At 38.8% G+C, this 22,320-nt stretch overlaps 1 protein-coding gene and 1 non-coding gene across 2 annotated transcripts in view; one reads left to right on the forward strand and one right to left on the reverse strand.

Annotated features, from left to right (window-relative positions):
- Positions 1-22,320, forward strand: part of TLL1 (tolloid like 1) — a 255,849-nt gene that overhangs the window by 191,702 nt on the left and 41,827 nt on the right. The window contains 5 exon segments of the mRNA XM_053595813.1: positions 4,503-4,549; positions 10,989-11,215; positions 12,903-13,028; positions 15,858-16,018; positions 19,601-19,781. Of these exon segments, the coding sequence (XP_053451788.1) occupies positions 4,503-4,549; positions 10,989-11,215; positions 12,903-13,028; positions 15,858-16,018; positions 19,601-19,781 (742 nt within the window).
- LOC128589539 (small nucleolar RNA U13) lies at positions 10,618-10,725 on the reverse strand. The gene has a single exon (XR_008381089.1). It is a non-coding gene; the product is annotated as a small nucleolar RNA U13 (small nucleolar RNA).

The raw sequence follows: 22,320 nt of genomic DNA on the forward strand, positions 1-22,320 counted from the left end.
TATTTTGTGATGTCTCTAGAATTAAATGATTGGCTGTAGATTACAATCCAGTGTTTCATGGAATTCTCCTGTTACGGGGGGGCCGGATGATGCATTTGGTCTGTGAATCTAAAACCTGAGCTGCCGGGAATCGCTGTGCTTAGTTGGTTTCTAGTTTTACATTTTTTTTTTTTTGATTTATCAATGTCTTAACGGTGGCATTCTTCAAAAATAGAATAACATAAAGACATAAGGAAAGGATTTTCATCTCACTTAGAACCAGAACCAATATAATCGCTTCATATGTATCATATATAACCAACATATCGTAATCACTTAACAAATACTTGTTGATTGAGTGAATAACCTTTGCCTCTGAGGAAAAGTTGTGTCATAATTTGGCTGATAGCACATTTATGTCTTATCTCTAGTTTCCTGTCCATTCTTTTTTTTTTTTTTTTACTTCCTTATATTTCTGCCTCCTTCACTTATAGGCTGGGCATATTTTAATATCTAACAGGACTCTCATCTTTAAATGACCAAATCCAAACACTTGACTGTTTCTCTTTTCTTTCTTTCTTTTTTTTTTTTTTCTTTTTTTTAAGACAGTCTCACTATGTCATCCTGGACAGAGTGCCATGGTGTCAAAGCTCACAGCAACCTCAAACTCTTGGGCTTAAGCGATTCTCTTGCCTCAGCCTCCCAACTGGCTGAGACTACAGGAGCTCACCACAATGCCCAGCTATTTTTTTGTAGTAGTTGTCATTGTTGTTTGGCAGGCCTTGGCCTGGTTTGATGCCACCAGCTCCAGTATATGTGGCCAGTGCCTTGGCTGCTGAGATACAGGCACTGAGCCCACTTGAGTGTTTTGTCTTAGTCACTAAACCCACTTTTTTCAATTTATTTTTGTATTATTTCAGTACTTGGTTTCACTGTTTTCCCAAGGAGCACTGGTAATTCTTTTTCTCTTAAACTCTGTAGCCAGTTCATCAGTGTATTTCAGTTGCTTCAAAATATACCCCATACATGACGGGATCACACCTCCACTGGCCCCATCCTCACTCTTTTGCTGGGAATTTAGGTTGAAAAGCTCCAGTCTCCACTTCGACCCTACATAGCCTATTCTGTACTCAAGAGCCAGAAGGATGCTTTTATAGTGAACATGAGATCATGACGCTGCTCTATTGAACAGTCTTTGGGGGTGCCCATCACATCTAAGATAAAGCACACACTGGGTTACCCTGGACCAGGGCACGTTGCTGTGTAGTCCTGGATTCCTTCTCTCGTCTGTCTCAGGGTCTCTGGACCTTCTCCTCCTCCTCTGAAGCACCAAGTTCACCCCACATCACCGTACTTGCCACTGTGTCCTTGGTCTTCAGAGCTTGGCTTTTATTCCTCTCTCACTTGATTTGGATTTCTGTTTAATTATCGTCTTCTTAAAAAGTTTTTGCCTGACAACACTGTTTTAAATATTTCCTTACCTACAATTATCTTTAAACCATTCACTCTGTTTTATTTGAGCTCATTGCACTTAGTGACTACTGTAGTTCATGCTGTGGATCTGACCCTCTCGCTGGAATCTGACCACCCGATTCCAGGTCTGACCACTCCTGCCTGCACTGCTGGTCACTCTGCCCCAGCACTGGTGGTTTCGTGACTCGATACTTGAACCTAGAGGAGATGAATGGGTGATGGGTTATAGGTGGGTGTGTGAATGTGTGATGGTCAGTGGGTGGAGATTAGAATGTTCTTTCTTTATTAAAGGCTTGTAAGTTTCCATTCATGAGAAACAAGCTGGATAGGTAAGAAAGATTGAGATTATGGAGGATCTGGCATGCTGCATGACTGAATTTAGCCCAGAGACCCTGAACCCCAAGAAATTCAGGAGTGATAATGGTTTAGAGGTGTTCTAATACACCATCTAAATCTTCTGTGTAAGGAAACTGAGCTTATGCCGTTGACCTAGTGTCCAATAGGGGTGTGCTAAACTAACATTAAAGTGTGGGTACTGTTGACTCTGAATTTATTTGTAAGTTTGCCAGCTCGCTCTGGTTTTTGTAAGCCTGAAATCAGTACCACGGTGTCTTCTGGAGTAATCATAGACATGCACAGAGGGGCACATTTTGAGCTGACTGCCGTGCACGTTCCAGCTGGGATGTGGCTGAGAAAGTGTGTACTGGAAAAGCTCCACCCAGGTGCAAGTTTCAGTGTTGTTGGGGCATGAAGCCAGTGCCTCATACAGCACGGTTACAGGCTGATGGGTTCACAGCAAGGTTGTGGCTGTGATCGTGCCGGCCCCGATCCCAGGAGCAGTGACCCAGCGTTCACTCAGTCATTACTCTTCTTAGTGACTTTACAGATCATAACTACCAGGAGTATCCAGAATCAGCTGCGTATGTTTTCTTATTTGTTCTACTAGTCATTAGGTGGTTTGTTTAATCTGGTCGCTTATCTGTTTGTATCAATTTAATGTTATTTACATAATAAATGTTTTAAATATGCCAATTGCATATTTTATGCTGAGAATGTATTATTAATTCTCAGTGTTTTCTGGTTTTGTCTGACAAAGCTCAATTTTATTCGCTGATTCTAGCCTTTGCCGTTTTATGCCTTAAACTGTATTTTTGCTTTTTATTCTCTGGTTACCCTATTCTTCAGACAACAGGGCCGTTAAATAAGCATGCCCATCATTCTGTTGCCGTCCACTGTGAAGGACCGAGGAGCCGTCTCTTGGTCTCTCCTTTGTCACTTTCTGTCTCGGCTTCACCCTTCCCTGTGCTGCTGGGATTTAAGGATGGGTGCGCAGAGGAACCCCGAGGAAGGGGTTCAGGCGTCTTTCAGCAGGACGGGGCTCCTTTTGGAGGGCAGTAGAATGCTGGTGACTTGTACTATGCCGTTTGGGAAGTGTCATGATCTGAATGTGTGTGTGTGTGTGTGAAGTCTTAACTCCTAAGGTGATGGTGTCAGTTGCTGAAAGCCTTTGAGAAGCGGGTAGGTCACGAGGGTGGAGCCCTCACGAAGGGATCCGGGTCCTTACTGAAGAAGCCTGGGAAGCCTCTGCCTTGTGAGGGCTCAGCCAGAGGGGACCTGTGTGAAGACGGCTGTCAGGGGACACTGGGTCTCCAACTGTCTGGTCCTGGCCTCACAGCCTCCAGAACTGTCAGAAATGAATTTCTGTTGTTGGTAAGCTGTCCATCTGGAATGCACTAAGACAGGAAGCTTTCCCTTCTCCAGTAGCTGCTGGAGACATTGTTTCTTAAGACTGCTGTAGCCAGTGGGTTTGTGTACAAATACAGACCCCTCTGCAATTAATTTGGAAAGCTTGTGCTGTGTTCTGTGTTTGGCAGCAGTATTGTTTGTAAAGAAGCTTCTAGAACTACTATTTTATCTGAGAACTTTCACTGTGCAGGAATACAGAAGAGAAAAGTTTGGACGATAGGAAATGTTTATAGTAACCACTTCAAAGAAATATCAGTAAAGCAGAAAAGAGGTGAAATAAACCTGGGGCTTAACTTTTGTTTAAATTCAAATCCCCACATATATTAATTCAAGTAGGTTTAGGTTTGAGGGACTTGTCCACATCGCTACACATTCTGATTTGTTGACACTTTGCTTATGAAACCCAGAGACGTTTCGTGTGTTTAATATCAGGCATCACGACCACAGCCTGCAGTGTTATGAACCATGTACACAGGAATGTATCTTGGTACTTGGTAGATTGTTTTTCTATCCCTTAAATATTTTTTATTCATTTGCATTACGTTGACTAGTCTTTGTGAATGAACTAGTCAAGATAAGAAGGTTTTAATTAGTTAATGATTTTCTGCTTGCTGTGCACTGTTTTTTAGGTGCTCAGCTAAGAATTTATGCTGATGATGAGTGTAAAACAGAAATCTCTTTATGAATTACAGTATAGGTTGTAATCGTACCTGAAAGGTTAGCACGTGTCAGTTTCATAAACTTGCCAGGGTCACATAATTGTTAGCCCCGTGATTGAAACCAAGTACAGGTCTATATGCTCAGGTCACAGGTCTGGCGTAGAGAGAAGCGCTGGTATTTCACCATCTGCAGCCTCCCTCTCCTGACCCCCTCGGGTGTGCGCTGTGCCCTTTACCCGTGTGTGTCAGTCATTCAGGGCCATCCGTTTATTTACCACCTTTTACATACTATGGCCAGAAAATATGTGCATGTTATCTGGACATAGTCCTTCATACAGTTATTAAATTTAGGAGCAAATGCAAAATACTTCTGTTATATGGGAAAAAAGATGAAGTGGCAACATTTAAATAACTGAGCCACATGAAAATAAATCTGAGCAAGACTTATGCTGTTGATTTTAACATGTTTAAGCATATTTATCTCCATATTTTTGGCTGTAATTCTGTATTACTATTAAGTTAATATTAAATATTGCTAATAAGAATATTATGAAACAGGCCTGGCACAGTGGCTGACACCTGTAATCCTAGCACCCTGGGAGGCAGAAGTGGGTGGATTACTTGAGCTCAGGAGTTCGAATTCAGCCTGAGCATGATCGAGACCCCGTCTCTACTAAAAATAGAAAAACTAGGTGGGCATGTGGTGGGCACCTGTAATCCCAGCTACTTGGGAGGCTGAGGCAGGAAGATCACTTGAGCCCAGGAGTTTGAGGTTGCTGAGTTGTGACGCCATGGCACTCTACGAAGGGCGACAGAGTGAGACTCTGTCTCAAAAAACAAACAAACAAAAGCATATTATGAAATAATTAAATATGATAAAGATAATTATGTATTAAGCTTTTCTCTTTTTATTTAAAATCAATAGATTTTATTCATATCAATAGACTTTAGTCCATATTTTTTTCATTAGGCATTATTTTCTTTTAAATATTTTCCTCAAAGCTTTAACCTTGCTCCAAGTATATATCATTTTAAATAACATTAAGTATAAAAGTTGAATCACAGGGCGGTGCCTGTGGCTCAAAGGAGTAGGGCACCAGCCCCATATGTTGGACATGGCAGGTTCAAACCCAGCCCTGGCCAAAAACTGCAAAAAAAAAAAAAAAAAAGTTGTATCACTTTGATTGCACTAAGTATATCTGTTGCATAAATGACAATATTTTAAAATTACATTGCAAGTCATGGCTTTTATTATAGTAAAGTGTATATAAAATTTCCCATCTCAACCGTTTTTAACAGTGCCGTTCAGTACCATCAGGAAGATTCACATTGTTGTGCAGATGTCTCCAGACCTCTTCTTTGTCCTCCAGACCTGAAGCTCTGCCCCTTACCCCATACCGCCCACCTCTCCCTGATCCCGGCAGCTCTCTTTCTTTCTCTCTGGGATTCTGACCACACCAGCTGTCTTATACAAGTCAATTCATGCAGTATTTATCTTTTTTGTGACTGTCTTTTTTCACATAGCATAACGTCTTCAACTTTCATCCATCTTACAGCATATATCAAAATTTTCTTCCTCTTCAAGCCTGAATAGTATTTTATTATAGCCCAATACCACATTTTGTTTATCCTTTGATCTGCCTGTGAACACGTGGGTTACTTCCACCGTTTGGCTTTGTGCATAATGCTGCTGTGAACTCGTGTGTGAATATCTCTATAAGTCTGTGCTTTTGTTTCTTCTGGGTATTTAACCAGAGGTGGTGTTGCTGGATCATATGGTAATTCTACTTTGGATTTTTCAGGGAGTACCTTTTACTGAACCTGTTATCTAGAAATGTTGGGGTTTTCAGAGCTTTTTATAAATAATTTGGCACTGCAATGGATGTTTGTGCAGTGCTGCATTTATTTGGAAACTGGGTTATGAAATGAAGGCAAAGCATGGAAGGGGTCTACAGTCGCCCCTTCCCCAGGGCTGGGCTTTCTTCAGGGTCAGCGCCCCTCCCCTGTACTAAGGACAAAGCTCTGTGCGGGTGGGCAGTTTAGAATGAGGGGTTGACCATGTTGGATTAAATTTGTTTTAGTTCTTTTAAATAGAAACCACTGACTTTTCTAATGGTTTCTTTCTATTCTGCCATCAAAGATATGAGCCCTTAATGAGTAATGGATCATAATATTGACCCCTCTGGCTGGTGCGTGCTAGTTCCCCCTTCCTTGTGTGTTTGGATCTACACTTGCAGATCAGTTTTCTGAAAAACGCTCAGAGCTTGCTCTCGCTCTCACGGTGTTCTTGCTCTGTGCACATATCAGTTCTGTTTATGTTGTGATAAACTTCAACTTTCATATCTGGTTTATGCTCGGATTACCTTAAACTCCATAATTAATCAGCCTCATCATTATCAAAACATATTTATTATATGTGTAATTCTGCATGACATTGAATTGAGCTCCCAGCTCTTTGAACTGTGTCCATGCTTTAACTCAAGAAGATACTGCTCTTTTTTTCCCTTTTACCTCCCTCCCTCCCTCCCTCTCCCCCCTTTCCCTTCCCTTTCCTTCCCTTCCTTCCTCTTTTTAGACATCATTGACATTGGTGTTCTTTTTCTCATGGGGCTTACGGCTACTGGCATAGTATCAATGGACTCAGTTCACTTTTTAGCTTCAACCATCTTTACTTCTATCCATTCCTTATATTGTTGGATGAAGCACTTTAATGGAGGTGGAGAAAACAACACAAATAAAATAACTTAAACTTCCACTTGTGCTCACTGTTACTGCTCCTGTGTAGATGTAATTGAAGAAATAGTTATAAATAACTGTAGTCAGTAGTTACAATTAACGTGAATAGAGAAGATCCATTGTGCGGGCATTGTGCTTAAGATTAAACTGAAAAATACATAACAAAAGACCATCCAGGGTCACTGTTGGGAAGGGATAATGTGTTTCTGAATGTCATAAATTCATGTGGATGAGACACATGTTATTTTCTAAGCAGGTGACAACCATAGCCTTTACTATGTCATTTACTATGTCAGATACAGTGTCTGTTTCTATTGATACTCCAATAGTATGTGTCTGAGATTTAATTCCACTAGTACGTAAAGATGCACTAGTGGACTTCATCCTAACATTAGTCATTTTTATCCATGAAATATAGTAGGACCTCTGTAGTTGGCCACCTCCTTAACTGACCTGATTTTCATAGACAGACATGTACCTATCAGTACAGTGGGCCTGGTTCCCTATGCTGACCACCTCCGTGTGTTGACCAGTTTGTTACAGTCCTTTGGGTGGTCAGCTTACAGAGATTCTACTATAGTTATACTTTGTGTATCTTATATTTAAACCTCAGTTTCTAATAAATAGTGACTATATTGTGAATTTAAATTTAAAGTGATCTATTACATATCTGTTAAAAGAACAGAGTGAGTTTAATGGACCAGGCAATGTAAATTATCCCATTTAAAAAAAAATTTCAGATTAATGTGGATTTCATAGTTTGCACTTGCAAGATTAAATTCTGGTTAGAGGGCATGTTGTACACCAAGGTAGCATGCCATATACATGTACCCATGCGGTGGGCCCTTGGGGTGAGAATTTGCCCAGCACCTTTCTCCCTTCCCCAACTGCAGGCTTGAATTTCATCGAGTTTTTCTCTCTATGTGAGTATGTAGGTATTAATCTCCTAGTTCCAGTTTAGTACTGGGTACAGGTACTATTGTTTTCTATTCTTGTGATACTTCACTTAGGAAAATGTTTTCCAATTCCATCCAGGTTGTTGCAGACAATACAAAATCTCCTTACTTTATGGCTGAAGGGTACTCTATGGCACACACATATCACAGTTTTTTAATCCATTCATTTGTTGATGGGCATGTGGGTTGTTTCCAGGTCTTTGCAGTTGTGAACTTCCTGCTGTAACATTCGAGGGTTTCTGGTAGGATGCCTGCAGGGCCAAACGTAAAGGCTACTTTTGGTTCTTTGAAGACACTCCATCCTGCTTTGCAACCATTTATTTTTAATCACTAAAGAAATCTAAAATTTTTGTTTCATTTGCGATAGTGCCTATCTTGTTTTTTCTTTATTAGTATTATAATTTTTAAAAGCAACAATCTTCTTTTTTTTTTTTTTTAAGAGACAGAGTCTCACTTTCTCACCCTTGGCAGAGTTCTGTGGCATCACAGCTCACAGCAATCTCCAGCTCTTGGGCTTAGGCGATTCTCTTGCCTCAGCCTCCTGAGTAGCTGGGACTACAGGCGTCTGCCCAGCTATCTTTTTGTTGTTGCAGTTTGGCCAGGGATGGGTTTGAACCTGCCACCCTCAGTATATGGATCCAGCACCCTACTCACTGAGCTACAGGCGCTGCCCATAAGCAACAATCTTCTTAACATAGTAATTTAAAATTTCTTTTTAATGAAACTTAATAATTTTTGTTCTACCCTGGTTTCTAATATGGAACAATGTAATTTTGTTTTTATTTGTGGTCTTTCTCCTAGAAGGAGTTTCTTTCTTCACCTTGTATTTTCAGGTCATTCTTTCCCCACTTTTCCAATATGATTCATGAATCTGGAGCTATTCCCTCTGGGCTGCTGACCTGGGGGACAGGCTGCCTAGCTGAGACCTTTGCTTATTTTCTTATCAAGCCCTATAGTTTAAAAGTTTGAGAAATTGTTTTATGTGTACTGTTGACTAAGGAGCCTTTGGCCTTCTGGAAATGTTCCGACACATATAGAGAATCCTGATTTCAATGGAATTACAGTAAAAACTGAGACAAAAGGACACAGACGTAGTTGATCAGATCAGCCTTGTCACCACTGGTGACTAATTGAATTCCTAGTGCCTTAAAGGCACAGTCTTGGTGCCTGTAGTCCCAGCTACTCAAGAAGCTGAGGCAAGAGGATCACTTGAGCCAGGGAGTTGAGGTTTCTCTAAGCTATGATGATACGACGGCACTCTACTCCAGGCAACAAAGTGAAACTCTGTCTCAAATAAATACATAAATAGATAGATAGATAAAAATAAAAGTAAATAAATAAATAAATAAAATAAAATTTTAACCTTCGCTCTTCCACCCCTACTTCTCATTTTTTTTCTTTTTCACTTTATATTTTTTCTGTAGAATTTGTTACTTTCTAATATTTTACGATTTAATTATTTATCTTTTTTTACCGTTCCTTTTTTCTGTGTATCCATAGTAGGATTCAAGCTCCAGGAGGCTAGTTCTGTGCTATTTTGCTGAAGGCAGTGAGGAGAGTGCCCAGCACAGAGGAGGCTCTGAGCATCCCCGAAGGCAGGAGTCTGTCCATTTCGTGTCGGGGAAGAGGAGGAAGCAAGGGGACTGCTTCATTTCCAGCAAATCTGTACTGCGTGATCTAGTTTTTTTTCTTTCTGCCTTTATGCTGCCAAATTTGAAGATGGTCCTTGTTAACATTTTAATAATTGAGAAAAGAGATTTTTGAACCAACTCTGCCAGCCATTTCCAGGATTCAGGTTTTGTAGTTCCGTGGATGCTCTCTGATTCCCACAACCTTCCTTGTATCTTTTAACATTAATAATGGGAACTTTCCTTAAATTAAGGAATTGTGTGTTGAATGATACTTGACAAGATGTGAAATTTTCTATGGTGTAGTTTCTGTGCTTTCTTGATGTAAATATCTAATAAGCAGCTGACTCTATTAATCCTTCAGGGCCTCTGCGAATATGCAAAAACCAAGTATTTATAAATTATCTCACAATTTTTATAAGAATTTATCAGCTTTGGTTCTTTGTTTTTCTTTCTCTCTTTTTTTCTGAAGAAGTTCAGAGCCAAAAGACAGGTCCATGAATGTGTAGTTCTTCATGAAGTTTCCTAGTTTAATAATATGACCTAATATAGTAGACCTCCACGGCTGACCTCCTCCCTACGCTGACCACCCCTTCCGTTGACCTCATTTTCATAGCCAGACATGCGCCACATGTACATAACAGTACCGCAGCCTCGTTCCTTATGTTGACCACCTCCGTATGTTGACCAGTTTGGTACAGTCCCTTGGATGGTCATCTTACAGAGGTTCTGATGTGTTTTCATTCAGTTATTAAGGAAAGAGATTGAGTTGTCCCAGGCTGAGAGGCTGATTCTACCATTTCGTCTTCCTAGAGGCAGCCATGCAAAGTATGGGTAAAGAACTTCACAGGCAGGCAGGATTTGTAATCTCGTGTTCTCAGATTTCCCTTTCAAAAATAGATTTATAACCTAAAATTGTGCTATATTTATCAAGAGAAAATTTCAAGTTCATCTTTTCTATGAATAAAATAACAGTTTTATTACAGGCAATGAGCAGTTTTTTTTAACTATGTTTCAGAGCAACTATGCGTTGCTTGTGGTCTCGTCTGACTGAGATTTTTTTTTCCATGAGGAATAAGCTTTTATTTGTAAATAAAACTCAGGAAAAACAGCTTTCAGATGAGAAGAATAAGTACACATATACTTCTACAAAATTTCAGTAAGGGAATGATATAGAGAGGGCTTGAGATGCAGAACTGGTTAAAATAAAGGCTCTCGTTTGCAGGGTGGAAAGTCCAGAGAGGAGGTGGGTGGACAGACAGTGTCCAGCACCCACACACACTCCACAGCACCCTCCCTCACTTCACAGAACAACTGCGGTGTGACTGGCCTGCTTCTTGGTCCACATGTTTACTCATAGTTTTAATTCTGGATATTTTTTGGCTCTGCTTACTGAAGAATTATTGATTGCAGTTTCATTTTCTGTCTTTATTTTTTTCATGTCAGATGGCTAATGTGCCATCTGACATCTTGACAAGGTTTGAAGGGAGCATGTCTTGCATGTGAGCGTGAAAGCCCAGCCATCACTCTTGTGAACCACACAGGGGTCTAATTTTCTTTTAAAAGACAGTTAACGTCTGTGGATCCTGACTCCTGTGGATACAGTGTTCCAGTGGCTTGTTTTTTCTTTGCCTCGCTACCAGAACGATCCTCTTCATTCTCGTGCAGTGTGGCTTTCACAGCGTACCTCACGGGAAATGCTCGTGTGTGTTCATTGTATATAAATCACCCTTTATAGTTGACGTCACTAGGACATGCATAGCCCTGGAAAACTTGTGTTTTCCTGTGGAAATTACTTTACTAAAAATGAGATAATATGTTCACATAATTTTATTGTTGCAGATCGAAAGACACGACAACTGTGCTTATGACTACCTAGAAGTTCGAGATGGAACCAGTGAGAACAGCCCTTTGATAGGGCGTTTCTGTGGCTACGATAAACCTGAAGACGTAAGGTCGACCTCCAACACCTTGTGGATGAAGTTTGTTTCTGACGGGACCGTGAACAAGGCGGGGTTTGCTGCTAACTTTTTTAAAGGTGATGATTGGAAATAATTTATAAAAGTGAGATTTTCCTTGTCAGGAATGAATGGAGTATTTTTCTTTGAGTTAAGGGAGCACCTAGAGAAAGTTGCACTAAAAATTAAAGTTTGTACAAGGATATTTTGGTTGGTTTTGATGGCAAAGTTATTAGTAAAATACGAGCATTGGGGACTTTGTGGCTCAGGATAGGCACTGCCTTAGGGCGCTCTGCCATCTGTGTGTTTTTTTTTTTTTGTTTGTTGGTTTTATGAAATAGAATAGCAAAACCAGGAGAGGGTTATACAAACTAGAAAAAAATGTGTAGTTGATCCGTTATTTCTAGATGCCAGGGCCAGCATTGTCCAAAGTTTCCTTTCAGAACAGTATTCACCCATATTAGAAATAATTTGGCATCTCCTCAGCGGAGCATCTAAATATGATACCTGAAATGTCTTTTTGACAAAGAATTATTCCTGATCACTTTAATTTTGAATTTTCTAATTACATTGTAGTTTATTCTCATGCCCCATCTTTGGTGGATGTTACTAAGGTAATAAGAAGGCAATTTTTGTTCAAACAATAATATCAGATTTTCATTTAGGAAATTCATAGTCATTTTTGTTTCATTATAGAAAAAAATTTTTCTACAGTAAGAAATTTTGCATTGCATTAATTTTTATAGGAGAAATGATAGAGAATAGGATAAAGGGTTTGATAGTGTATGTCAAAATTTAGAGTAGATATAGAGATCTAGACAATTTCTTCCTGTAAAGAACTCCACTATACTGATTTTCCCTGGGCCTTACAGGAGGAAAAACTTGGCCTTTTACGACACGTACTGAAAGTGTTCATTAAAATGTGCGCCTGCATGTTCAACAGACTCTGTATGTATCGCACAGTAGAAGGAATTTGGCTCTCAAGATTCTTTCATGTGATATTTATATATTTAATTATCAAAAATGCTAATGTTTTCCTGATGCATAATGTCTCCAAAGTATGTTTACTGCTTTCCTGACTCATTTTAAGTTATTCCTGAAGAGTGAGGTTATGAAGTGTACTGCCATCGGCATTTTTAGAAGTAGTATATATCTTTAATATATATTTGTATTTAGTTTCATGTTACTGCATGTAATGAGATTATATAGTATTTATAAAAACATGAGATTATATTTCATGGACCAAAATGCCTATATGAGAAACAATGTTTTCAACTTAAAAAGAGATAATGTTTTCAACTTAAAAAGAGTCCAGTTATTCAGTAATTTCAGGTTTTATTTTAATTTGCATTTGCCACATTCCTTTAAAGCACTTTTTCTATCTGGAAAACTGTAATGTGAAATCAGGTGACGCTATACATTTTTTAGGAAGGTCTTTTTATTTCAATCCTTAAGACACTCTAGGCTTTAGTATTCCACACCTGTCCTCAGATTCACAGAAACAGGCAGGGTGTCTGAGCCAGGGCGCCCTGTCGCGCTCCGTGTCTGAGAGGAGGAGCTGCCAGCTGCGCCCGCGGGCCTCTCTCTTCCGCCCTCCCGGCCGGGCTGGCAGGTGCGTCCCCAGGGGTCTGCGTTGTCCCCACGCGTTTGTTGAAGCCACGCATTGTCCCCGTTTACCCAGAGCCATGAAGCATCGTATTTTTCAAAACACTGACACCCTTGTATGCGAACCAAGTCTCTGTTCCGTAACTGTGGCCGTTTTTGCAGAGGAGGACGAGTGTGCCCGGCCCGACCGCGGCGGCTGCGCGCAGCGGTGCCTGAACACCCTGGGCAGCTTCCAGTGCGCCTGCGAGCCGGGCTACGAGCTGGGCCCTGACCGCAGGGCCTGCGAAGGTACAGCTGCCCCTCCTGTGTGCTCCGGTCTCTGTCTGTCCTCTTTCCCCCGTAGGGTCACCCTGTCCTCTGCTCAGTTCAGCTGATGCCGAACTGGCCTGGGTTCCTGCTCAAGGTCAGTCCTTTCTGTGGGTGGGCAGTGTCGCTGTCACATCCGGCGGGTGCTGTGATTCCACTGTGCGGCAAAATGCCGCCCTTGGAGGAAAACTGGATAACGTGTGCACAGCGCCTTTCTGCTAAACTTAAGAAAAATGGAAAAAACCCAGTCCTTCCCCTGTGGTTACCAGACCACCTTGTTTACACAGATGAGTCCACTAACACATCTCTATTTTGGTTTTATCTCTGTCTAGATCAGTGTTTTTCAACCTTTTTAATCTTTTTAACCTCATGGCACAGTTAAACTTCAGTTCAACTACAGTTAAACTTCTATAGCACCCTTAAATTATGTTGATCAAAAAAAAAAAGAGTTAAAAAAAGAAAATACTGTGCTCTGAACTTTTTTTGAAAATAGCTTGATTAATGATCTTTAAAAAAATTTTCACAGTACACCTAAGATCCTCTCACAGCATACTGGTTGGAAATCACTGACTAGGTCTAAATTTCCATCCACCCATCCATTTGTTCATCCATCCATCCTTCCTTCCAACGAACCATCCATCCATCCATTCATCTGTCTATCCATCTGTCCATCCATCCATCCATCCATCCTTCCTTCCGTCGATCCATCAATATATCCATCCATCTATCCGTTCATCCATCAGTTCATCCATCCATCCATCCATCGTCAATCCATCTATGATACAAGGCCACTATGTTTATATATATATTAATACAAAAACTATGTTTCTATCTATGTAGATCTAAATTTTTATCCATCTATCCATCCATCCATCCTTCCACCCCTCCATCTTTCCATCTGTCCACCTGTTCACCCATCCCTGGTTTGTATCTTCTTCGTAACATGGTCTGTGTTAAGTGTCTCTTACTGACGTAACCAGTCCTGAGTGGGATTCACCTTTGTATGTCCATCCAGCACAGTCAGGAATGGAATATGCATGCGTTCGTGGATAAATGATTAGTTAAACAGGGATATTTTGTCACGGTTCCCTGCATTTTCTCTTTCTAAAACGAGGTTCCTGGCACACTGTTTATTACCTTTACCTGTGGTCTCTTCTTTCAGAATTTAAGCCTGGCTGTGTTGAATTTCCCCAACTCTGCCCTTTTATAGGCGCCATATCTCAAGTTGCAGACAGAATCAGTTGGGTGATCTTCCTTCCTCCTTTATTTCTACCGAATTCATCTTCACAGAACTTGTAGCAATTTAACATTATTTATATTTATGTATGAGGTTGACAACTACGTTTGTGAACTCATCCTAGAAAAAGGGCTACATTCCTGTTGCTGAACATCACTTCAGTCACCGTCAAGCACTCCCCGGAGAAGCTCTTCACTGACACCAGTGCCTGCACCATATTTCACAGCACTGTCTGTAAGATGAGTTTGTGAACTCAATTGCCATACCATATACAAGAACAACTCTGACGGTCATTCTGGAAAAAGAGTTCCACAATTGCTTTGAAGATTGGACTGGCGTCAGCGCTTAGCTTTTCCAGGGGAGCACATCAGAGTGGCCACAGTGAGCGTCAGCAGCCGGCTGTACAGCACTTTATCCAGGGCGAGTTCACGCACTTAATTGTCAGCCCTCATATTCATTGGTTTACTTGTGGTGTCTCTCACTACAGTGTGAGTCCTCTGGAGATGAGCACCTTGCTCTTTATTGTATCCTAATAAAGCATATAATAAATGACAACGGTGCCAAAATCATTTGCACGTATGTCACACGCCTGCTCACCTATTACAAACTCACAGACTCCCTGTTTCTCCTCAAAGTCTGAACTCAGGTTTGCCTTTCAGACATCTTCATCTCACCTGTTAGACGACCAATCTTCTGCATATACCAGGATACAAAAAGACACAGTTATACAGAAAATGTGGCGTATTTTTAATAGAGGACATTGTATGCCAGACAGTAAAAAAGTAACATGACTATTATTTCTGTGTGGCAATTAGAAATATTTTAATTTATAGTAATTTACCAAAAAGTGCTGAAAGTAAAGGTAGGGTTAATATTTTATGCACTTATGAACATCACATATATACACTCACTTACATATATTCTACACATGTACCCAAAGGCAAATAATGGGACCAGTTATCTTAGGAACTTTTGGCCACCTAGGAATTATGAGCCGTGTACAGTTGTGTATCATCTTTTCATGCAGCTTGCTTTTGGAGACCATGATTTTACTAATTTCACTGTCAGTAAGGAAGAAAGGAAATTTAAGAAGATCACCAAAAGGGAGAGAAAATTAGGTGTTGAATAGAGTTTTGGAATAACAAATATATTCTGTTTACCTTAATTTATTGTGCTTGCGAGTAATACGGTGTTGTCTTGAGGGGAAGAAAAGAGTTTGGGGAAATAAATTAATTTTGTTCTTACTGTATCAGACTACACTGTGCTCTACATGTGTCCTTTTCTTAATTCTCGTAACACTATTATGAATTCTCCCCAAATGAATTTTTTCCTCCTAATTCTTTAGTTGCCGAGGAACTGCAAGATATAATTATACCCATTTCAAAGATAAGAAAACTGAGACCTACTTTTCTTTCTGTTACTTACTCAACTTCAAAATGGTTTAAAGTATAGCATAGGCATAATATATTTGCCTCCAAAGCTACAAAAGCATATAAGTGGGGCTGAGGTGCTTGGTGATAAGAAGGAAGTGACTTTATTAAAAGGATTTACCCTTCTCTTTTCTTGGCTTTTAGCTGCGTGTGGTGGACTTCTTACCAAGCTCAACGGCACCATCACTACCCCCGGCTGGCCCAAGGAGTACCCGCCAAATAAAAACTGTGTGTGGCAAGTGGTCGCTCCAACCCAGTATAGAATTTCTGTGAAATTTGAGTTTTTTGAATTGGAAGGAAATGAGGTAAATGAACAATAAATCTAATTTTTATCATGTTTTGGAAATCTCTTAACGAATTGGCAAACGGGAAAACAGAATGTGATGTAATTGTGCAGGTGGGATAGGCACCCTTTGCCCTTCTGATCCTTTCTGCCCTGCTGTGGTTCTTGTTGGTTGTTGGATGATATTTTAGACTTTTGGGGAGGTTGAAAATACACGGGGGGAGTTGTTACTCGGTGTATTTAATACGTACCATTTTCTTGATTTATTAAAGAACTGTGGAGTATTTGGGGTCAATTTCATTACACATAGACTTTTCTAGAAAAAATAAACCAAAATCCACTGGCTGAGTCATATCAAAAATATCCATTTGGGAGAACTTTGTATATTTTACTTGTGGAGATGGGTATATTTTCATTAGATAAGTAGTTTTCTATTATGCTTATGTTTTATAAATAATGATTAATTTTTTAACCTCAGCAAAAGATGCATTTAGCCGAAGCTGTTTTTCAGAATAGAGCTTACCACACATGTTTACTTTACAGCACTAAAGGTACAGTTTCTATCAGATAACCACATTTAAACAAATGGAATCATTTATTTGAACATCCCTGTGTGCTAAATACACACACACCAAATTCAAATGCAATGCCACGCCTGAAATGGGGACTTTTAGAAGAATGTCTTTTGCATGATTGGTCGACTCTGGTTTAATTCCAGAGAAAAGGTTGCAGACATTTGTTTTATTTAGTCTTTTTTGTTGTTGCAGTTTTTGGCTGGGGCCAGGTTTGAACCTGCAACCTCCGGTATGTGGGGCCGGCATCCTACTCCTTTGAGCCACAGGCGTCACCCTGTTCTATTTAGCCTTTTGTGCTCTCTTTCCTTTTTCTGACTAATTTTGCATCCTTTCACCACCAACTTTTTCCTGTGTGTACTTTTAGCATAAACACGATTCAACCCTTCTACAAATGATAAAATTAACTCAAAACTTATGTTGTCTTTCATGTACATCTATTGAACCCTTACAGAGAGGTGTGAGAACAGAAGTGGAAGTGCATCTGTGCCCCTTGGGCACTAATTTTTGGTAATATTTGTGGGTTTTATACCAAAATTTTACATATCTATCTTTGCTTCTTTTTTGTCCACTTTTCTTTCTTTTACTTACATTTCCCACCCCCTTATTTCTGCCTTTAGTAGCCAAGGCACTTCTGTTATTTTTTTTTTTAATCTCTTACTAGTTATTTTGAAGTAGCTCGCTTTTGTGTTATCTTAAAGGAAATTAAAGTCTGAAATGTGATGAACTTACATATATCAGAGAATTGTAAAATCTTAGAGCTCAGGGAGCCTTTTGAATTATTTCGTTATTGTTAACATTGGTAAGTTTTATGATGGGAAAGACAGCAATTTATTCTTTTAGCATAATTTATCCACGTGAAGTATCATTTTCCTTTAATGACTACTTCAAATTTAAGCAAATATTTACATGAAAATAATAATTTTTATAATATTTTCAGAAAAAAACTTTTGCATGAGCTACATATTTTGAAAATGATAATTTCCCTACCAGTCCTGTGGTTTGACATGAACTCAGGACTGTCTGACCTCCACCCCCATAGTTTTCCCTAAAGCTGTGAGTGTGTCCTCATGATTCATTAGTTGGTAGATATTTCTAAGAAGGCCTGAGGTTTGTATTCAGGAAGGAGGAGGGTGAATGGTTCTCTATAAATGGGGTGTTGTGTTCTGAAAGCACTACCCTCACAGCGGTTGTCATCATTTGTAGACGTGCTCTTTACAAACTTGGTTAACACAGCCCAGAATTCTCTGATTTATAATGGTGCTACTTTGCGAAAAGCTGTTGAAGAATTCTGTGTATTTTCATAGTTCTATATCTTGGCTGTTTGAAAGTCCCAAGCCAAAAAAAAAAAAAAAAAAAAGAATGACTTATAGAATCACCAGGTCAGTTGAAAACTTTACTGCTTTATTTATTATATTGATATCCCAAAGGAAAGTCAAAACAAAAAATCTTTTAGCTTTGGAAACATTGTTTTATACTGCACAGAATCCTCTGTAAGCATAAATGGCAGTGGTAACCAAGCAGATAGAAAGGCGTTTCATTTTTCCTAGAAGCATTTTGCTTATTTATCACCTAATTAATATCACAAGTTCCAGTAATTTGAGTTGACGTATTTCAAAGTACAGATCATGCCCTAGGGTTCAGTCATCTGCGTTGTTAAATCCTGCTAATTACACATTTATGTAATAGGGTCATTCATGCAAGATGTGTTCTTTCCAACCTGCCCTCCTGGAACTTTGTGAAAGTGTAGTATAGAAACATCTGTTTGTGGTCATAAAATTGCTTAAGAATACCTGGCATTCATTTAGCTTCTTCCATTTTATTGTTGTTAGCATATCACACATAAATCAGAATCAGAATACCTCATTCTAGTATAAATTCCTGCCTCCATCCCCCTAGACAGAGTTCTATGTGTTTGCAGTTCTTCAGCAAGCCTGCAATGTTCACGGTACCTAGAAACTCAGAGAAATCAAGGAATGGCAGTCCTTTTAATAAGTTTGAAAGGCAAAGGACCTTTTTTGTTATATACTAAGTACATGTCTTTCACTTTGAATGTTAGTAATGGCGCTGTTCTGATTAGAATGTAGCTTTTCAGACCAAGCCAAATGCTACATTATTAATCACCACAATGCCATCTATAATTTTGGACAAGTTATATAAAATTTTCTGAACCTCAGTTTTTTTAATTTCTGCAGTGGATGAGATTATTTCTATTGCTAGTGATTTTTTCATAGACTAAATGTACCAATTTCATGTTATTGTTGTCAGTATTAGTGGAACTGGGCCCAGTTGGCTCATGCCTGTAATCTAAGCACTCTGAGAGGTGGAGACGGGTGGATTGCTTGACTTCAGAAGTTCAAGACCAGCCTGAGCAAGAGCTTGACCCCATCTTGACTATAAATAGAAAAACTAGCTGGGTGCTATGGTGAGTGTGTGCGTCATCCCAGCTACTCAGGAGGCTGAGGCAGGAGGGTCACTGGAGACCCAGAGTTTGAGGTTGCTGTGAGCTATGTGATGCCGTGGCTACCCAAGATGACAGTGAGACTCTGCCTCAAAAAAAAAAAAAGCACATGACAAGTGTTTTCCTAGTTCCTGATTGTCAGTGTTAAATACAGCAGTACACCACAAGTATTTCCATAATTCCTATTGAAAAATAAAAATGCTTTTTTAAAGGGCAGCAGCTGTTGCTTTCCTTGTAACCATCAGCATTATTCTCTCCACAGCATTCATTACAGTTTTCCTCAACTTTTCATATTTTTTTGAAAAGTATGCTTTTAATACATAGAAATGAAGCATACATTTGCATATAAATGTCTCAGACCTATCCAGAGGAAAATTCCCCTCTGATTTATCTTTCTTCAAGCCTTTTGCCTCCTACTTGAACTTTTTTCTTGATTTTTTTTTTTTTTTAAGATGTTAATTCCAGTTACTTCCAGGGGAGTAAAGAGGGATAAATATACATTTTTCAAAAATAAATATCAGTCATCCAGGATTCTCAAATCTGGCAAGTCTGACAGCCGGGCTTTCCCTAGGTGTGCAAGTATGATTACGTGGAGATCTGGAGTGGTCTTTCCTCTGAGTCCAAACTACACGGCAAGTTCTGTGGCGCCGAAGTGCCAGAAGTGATCACATCGCAGTTCAACAACATGAGAATTGAGTTCAAATCCGACAATACTGTGTCCAAGAAGGGCTTCAAAGCACATTTTTTCTCAGGTATTCACATGTTGTGTGAGTGTGTGTACCCTGTTTCCCCGAAAATAAGACAGTGTCTTATTTTAAGGTGTTCTCCCAAAGATGGGCTAGGTCTTATTTTCAGGGGACGTCTTATCTTTCCTGTAAGTAGGTCTTATTTTCGGGAAAACAGGGTATTACAGATTTTCAGTGTGGATGGGCTTAAATTATATATTATCTATTTTTATATATAGATACCTAAAAATGTAAATTGGAAGTACAAAGAATACATGGCAGTTTACCATAGGGGTTAATAATACTTACTTACAAATTAGAATGCTACATATTAATAACAGAGACTCTTGATGAAACGTTGCCTCCAAACAATTAGATTTTACACAAAATCTAATCAAACATTATAAAGGTGGATACAAATAACATAAAAATAAGTATAATAATATTTTCTTACAGCTACTTTACTCATTACAAGTGGATGGGAATAAAAATACCAGGCTTCACACACATGGCAGATTTCTAAAAATAACTTTTCTTTGTTTTTATAAAGTGTGGTGCTATTTGAGCAACACGTTTGTAATTCTTATGATTTAGCAGTATGTCTTTTTATTTTATAGTTGTATTGTTAAGCCAGTATTAAAGTCATGCTTTGCCTCATCTCTATATAAATGATTGCAGTATGAAACTTAAAAATATGGAAATTTTAATTTTACAAAATTTAATATCTCATGAGGTATATTTACTGGTCTTTATTTCTGTGTTTGGAATTTAACAGTTTAACCAACTCAAACTAGATTTTTCTCTTAAAAAGTAGAAATTTGACAAAAAAAAACTCCCCAGATTTTATGAAAATATGTGAAAACATCAATGAAATTTCCATATTTTCTCAATCTCAGAACTTTGCTGTATTAGAACATTATTCTGAAACTTCAAAACTAGATAAAATTGTAATAAACCTAAGAGTGGCAATATATTTTGTCTTTTTAACTGGCAAGCAATTTAAAGCCACTGAATACCAATTATATTTTAATATTAGGCAATTTGGATTGAGTTAATTCAAAGTCCATTTATTCTGGTCCCCATGTGTTTAAAATTAATGAGATTTACAATGTCCTGGTTTGTCTGGGGTTTTCAGTGTAATTGAAGTTAATGGTTCGCAAACTCCATTGAGTTCCAAGTCATACAAAAAGTGCTTTTAAGATACAATGGATTTCAGCTCCCCTGCTCTTGTTCTTTTTCTTTCTCCCAGAGTTAATTACCTTTTAAAAATTTTTCTCAGGCATGCATTTAAGATTTATGTTATTCAAAGTACAATTTCAGTTTCCTATTTTAATGAAAGGGAAACTTTTTTAGGCTTCAAAGTTTAAATGATTCAATAGTTAAATAGAGACAAAATTATTTATCTTAAAGTCATCTAAATATTTGTTTAAAAAATTAAAATTATGAAATAATTCTGTCGTAATATTCCAAGTATTTGGGGCCCTTTTCATGTTACCTTAGATATATGTTTCATTTTAAAAGTTTTTGGGCACATGCCCCAAATATTCACTAGGAAATATAATTAAATTTAGCTGCTCTGAAAATTTTAAGTTCACTTTCTGGTATTATTGGTCAGGCAAAAGTTTTCAAATCTTCATAAAATAACACTGTTGCAATATATGATGAAATATATGAAAAAAGAACAGAGAAGAAAGCCCATGCAGAAGACGCCATTTTCTGGCATGTACGCGTGTCCAGGTATAGTCTTTCTTTTCTTTTCTTTTTTTTTATAATCTCTGTGCAGCTGTTTTTTGTGAAATCAACTGAGTGCCTTGGTTTTCCTTGGGGTCATATCAACTACTGTGCTGTAAATTGTGTTTACTAATATAATCATCTCAAGAAATCATCTGTTTTTAGTATTTATCAGAGCATTTGAAAAATATAGAAATTATTTACATGGCAATATTTAATCTTGAAAACATCTAGCCTAGATTGTTTGATGGAGTGCAGGCAGTTAGCTAAGCTGAACAAGGGAGTCCAAGGGCAAATTAAATCCCAGAATTCATGTTATGTTGCCACGTTCGTTTGTATATGTTTATCCCACAGATGAGGTAGTGAAGGAGCTAAGTGAGATGCTGGGTGGTAAGGACCACCTGAGCCTTCGTGGTCTTGGTACAGAGCATCTTGTTAGCCGTAGAGCTAATCGTGAACTGTGCACATGACATCAGCAACATGTTACTCCAGCACCCTTATGACCTGAGAAACAAGTGCAGACACACGAGTCACTTCTTTATTGTTGTTCTGTACAGTCAAAGACGATTATCATTAAGTATGAACTCTGTGTTCCCTTTTGAATATATTGAAAAGTCTTAGCAGTTTGTCAGATTCATATTTAAAATATTGTGGTTTGGGGAGAGTGTTTGAATCTATTTCACATTAAATTTCCTGGGAATTTCTGTTAGTGGGAAAGATGTTCGCTCAGGAAAAGAGAAGGTAAAAAATTTGCATTTGTAATAAATCGTTGCAGATTACTAGGAGATAGCAGCAAGTAAGGATTTAAATGCCGTAATAGCCTAAGTATGATGAT

The sequence above is a fragment of the Nycticebus coucang genome, chromosome 6 (assembly GCF_027406575.1).
Source record: "Nycticebus coucang isolate mNycCou1 chromosome 6, mNycCou1.pri, whole genome shotgun sequence".
Lineage (NCBI taxonomy): Eukaryota > Metazoa > Chordata > Mammalia > Primates > Lorisidae > Nycticebus > Nycticebus coucang.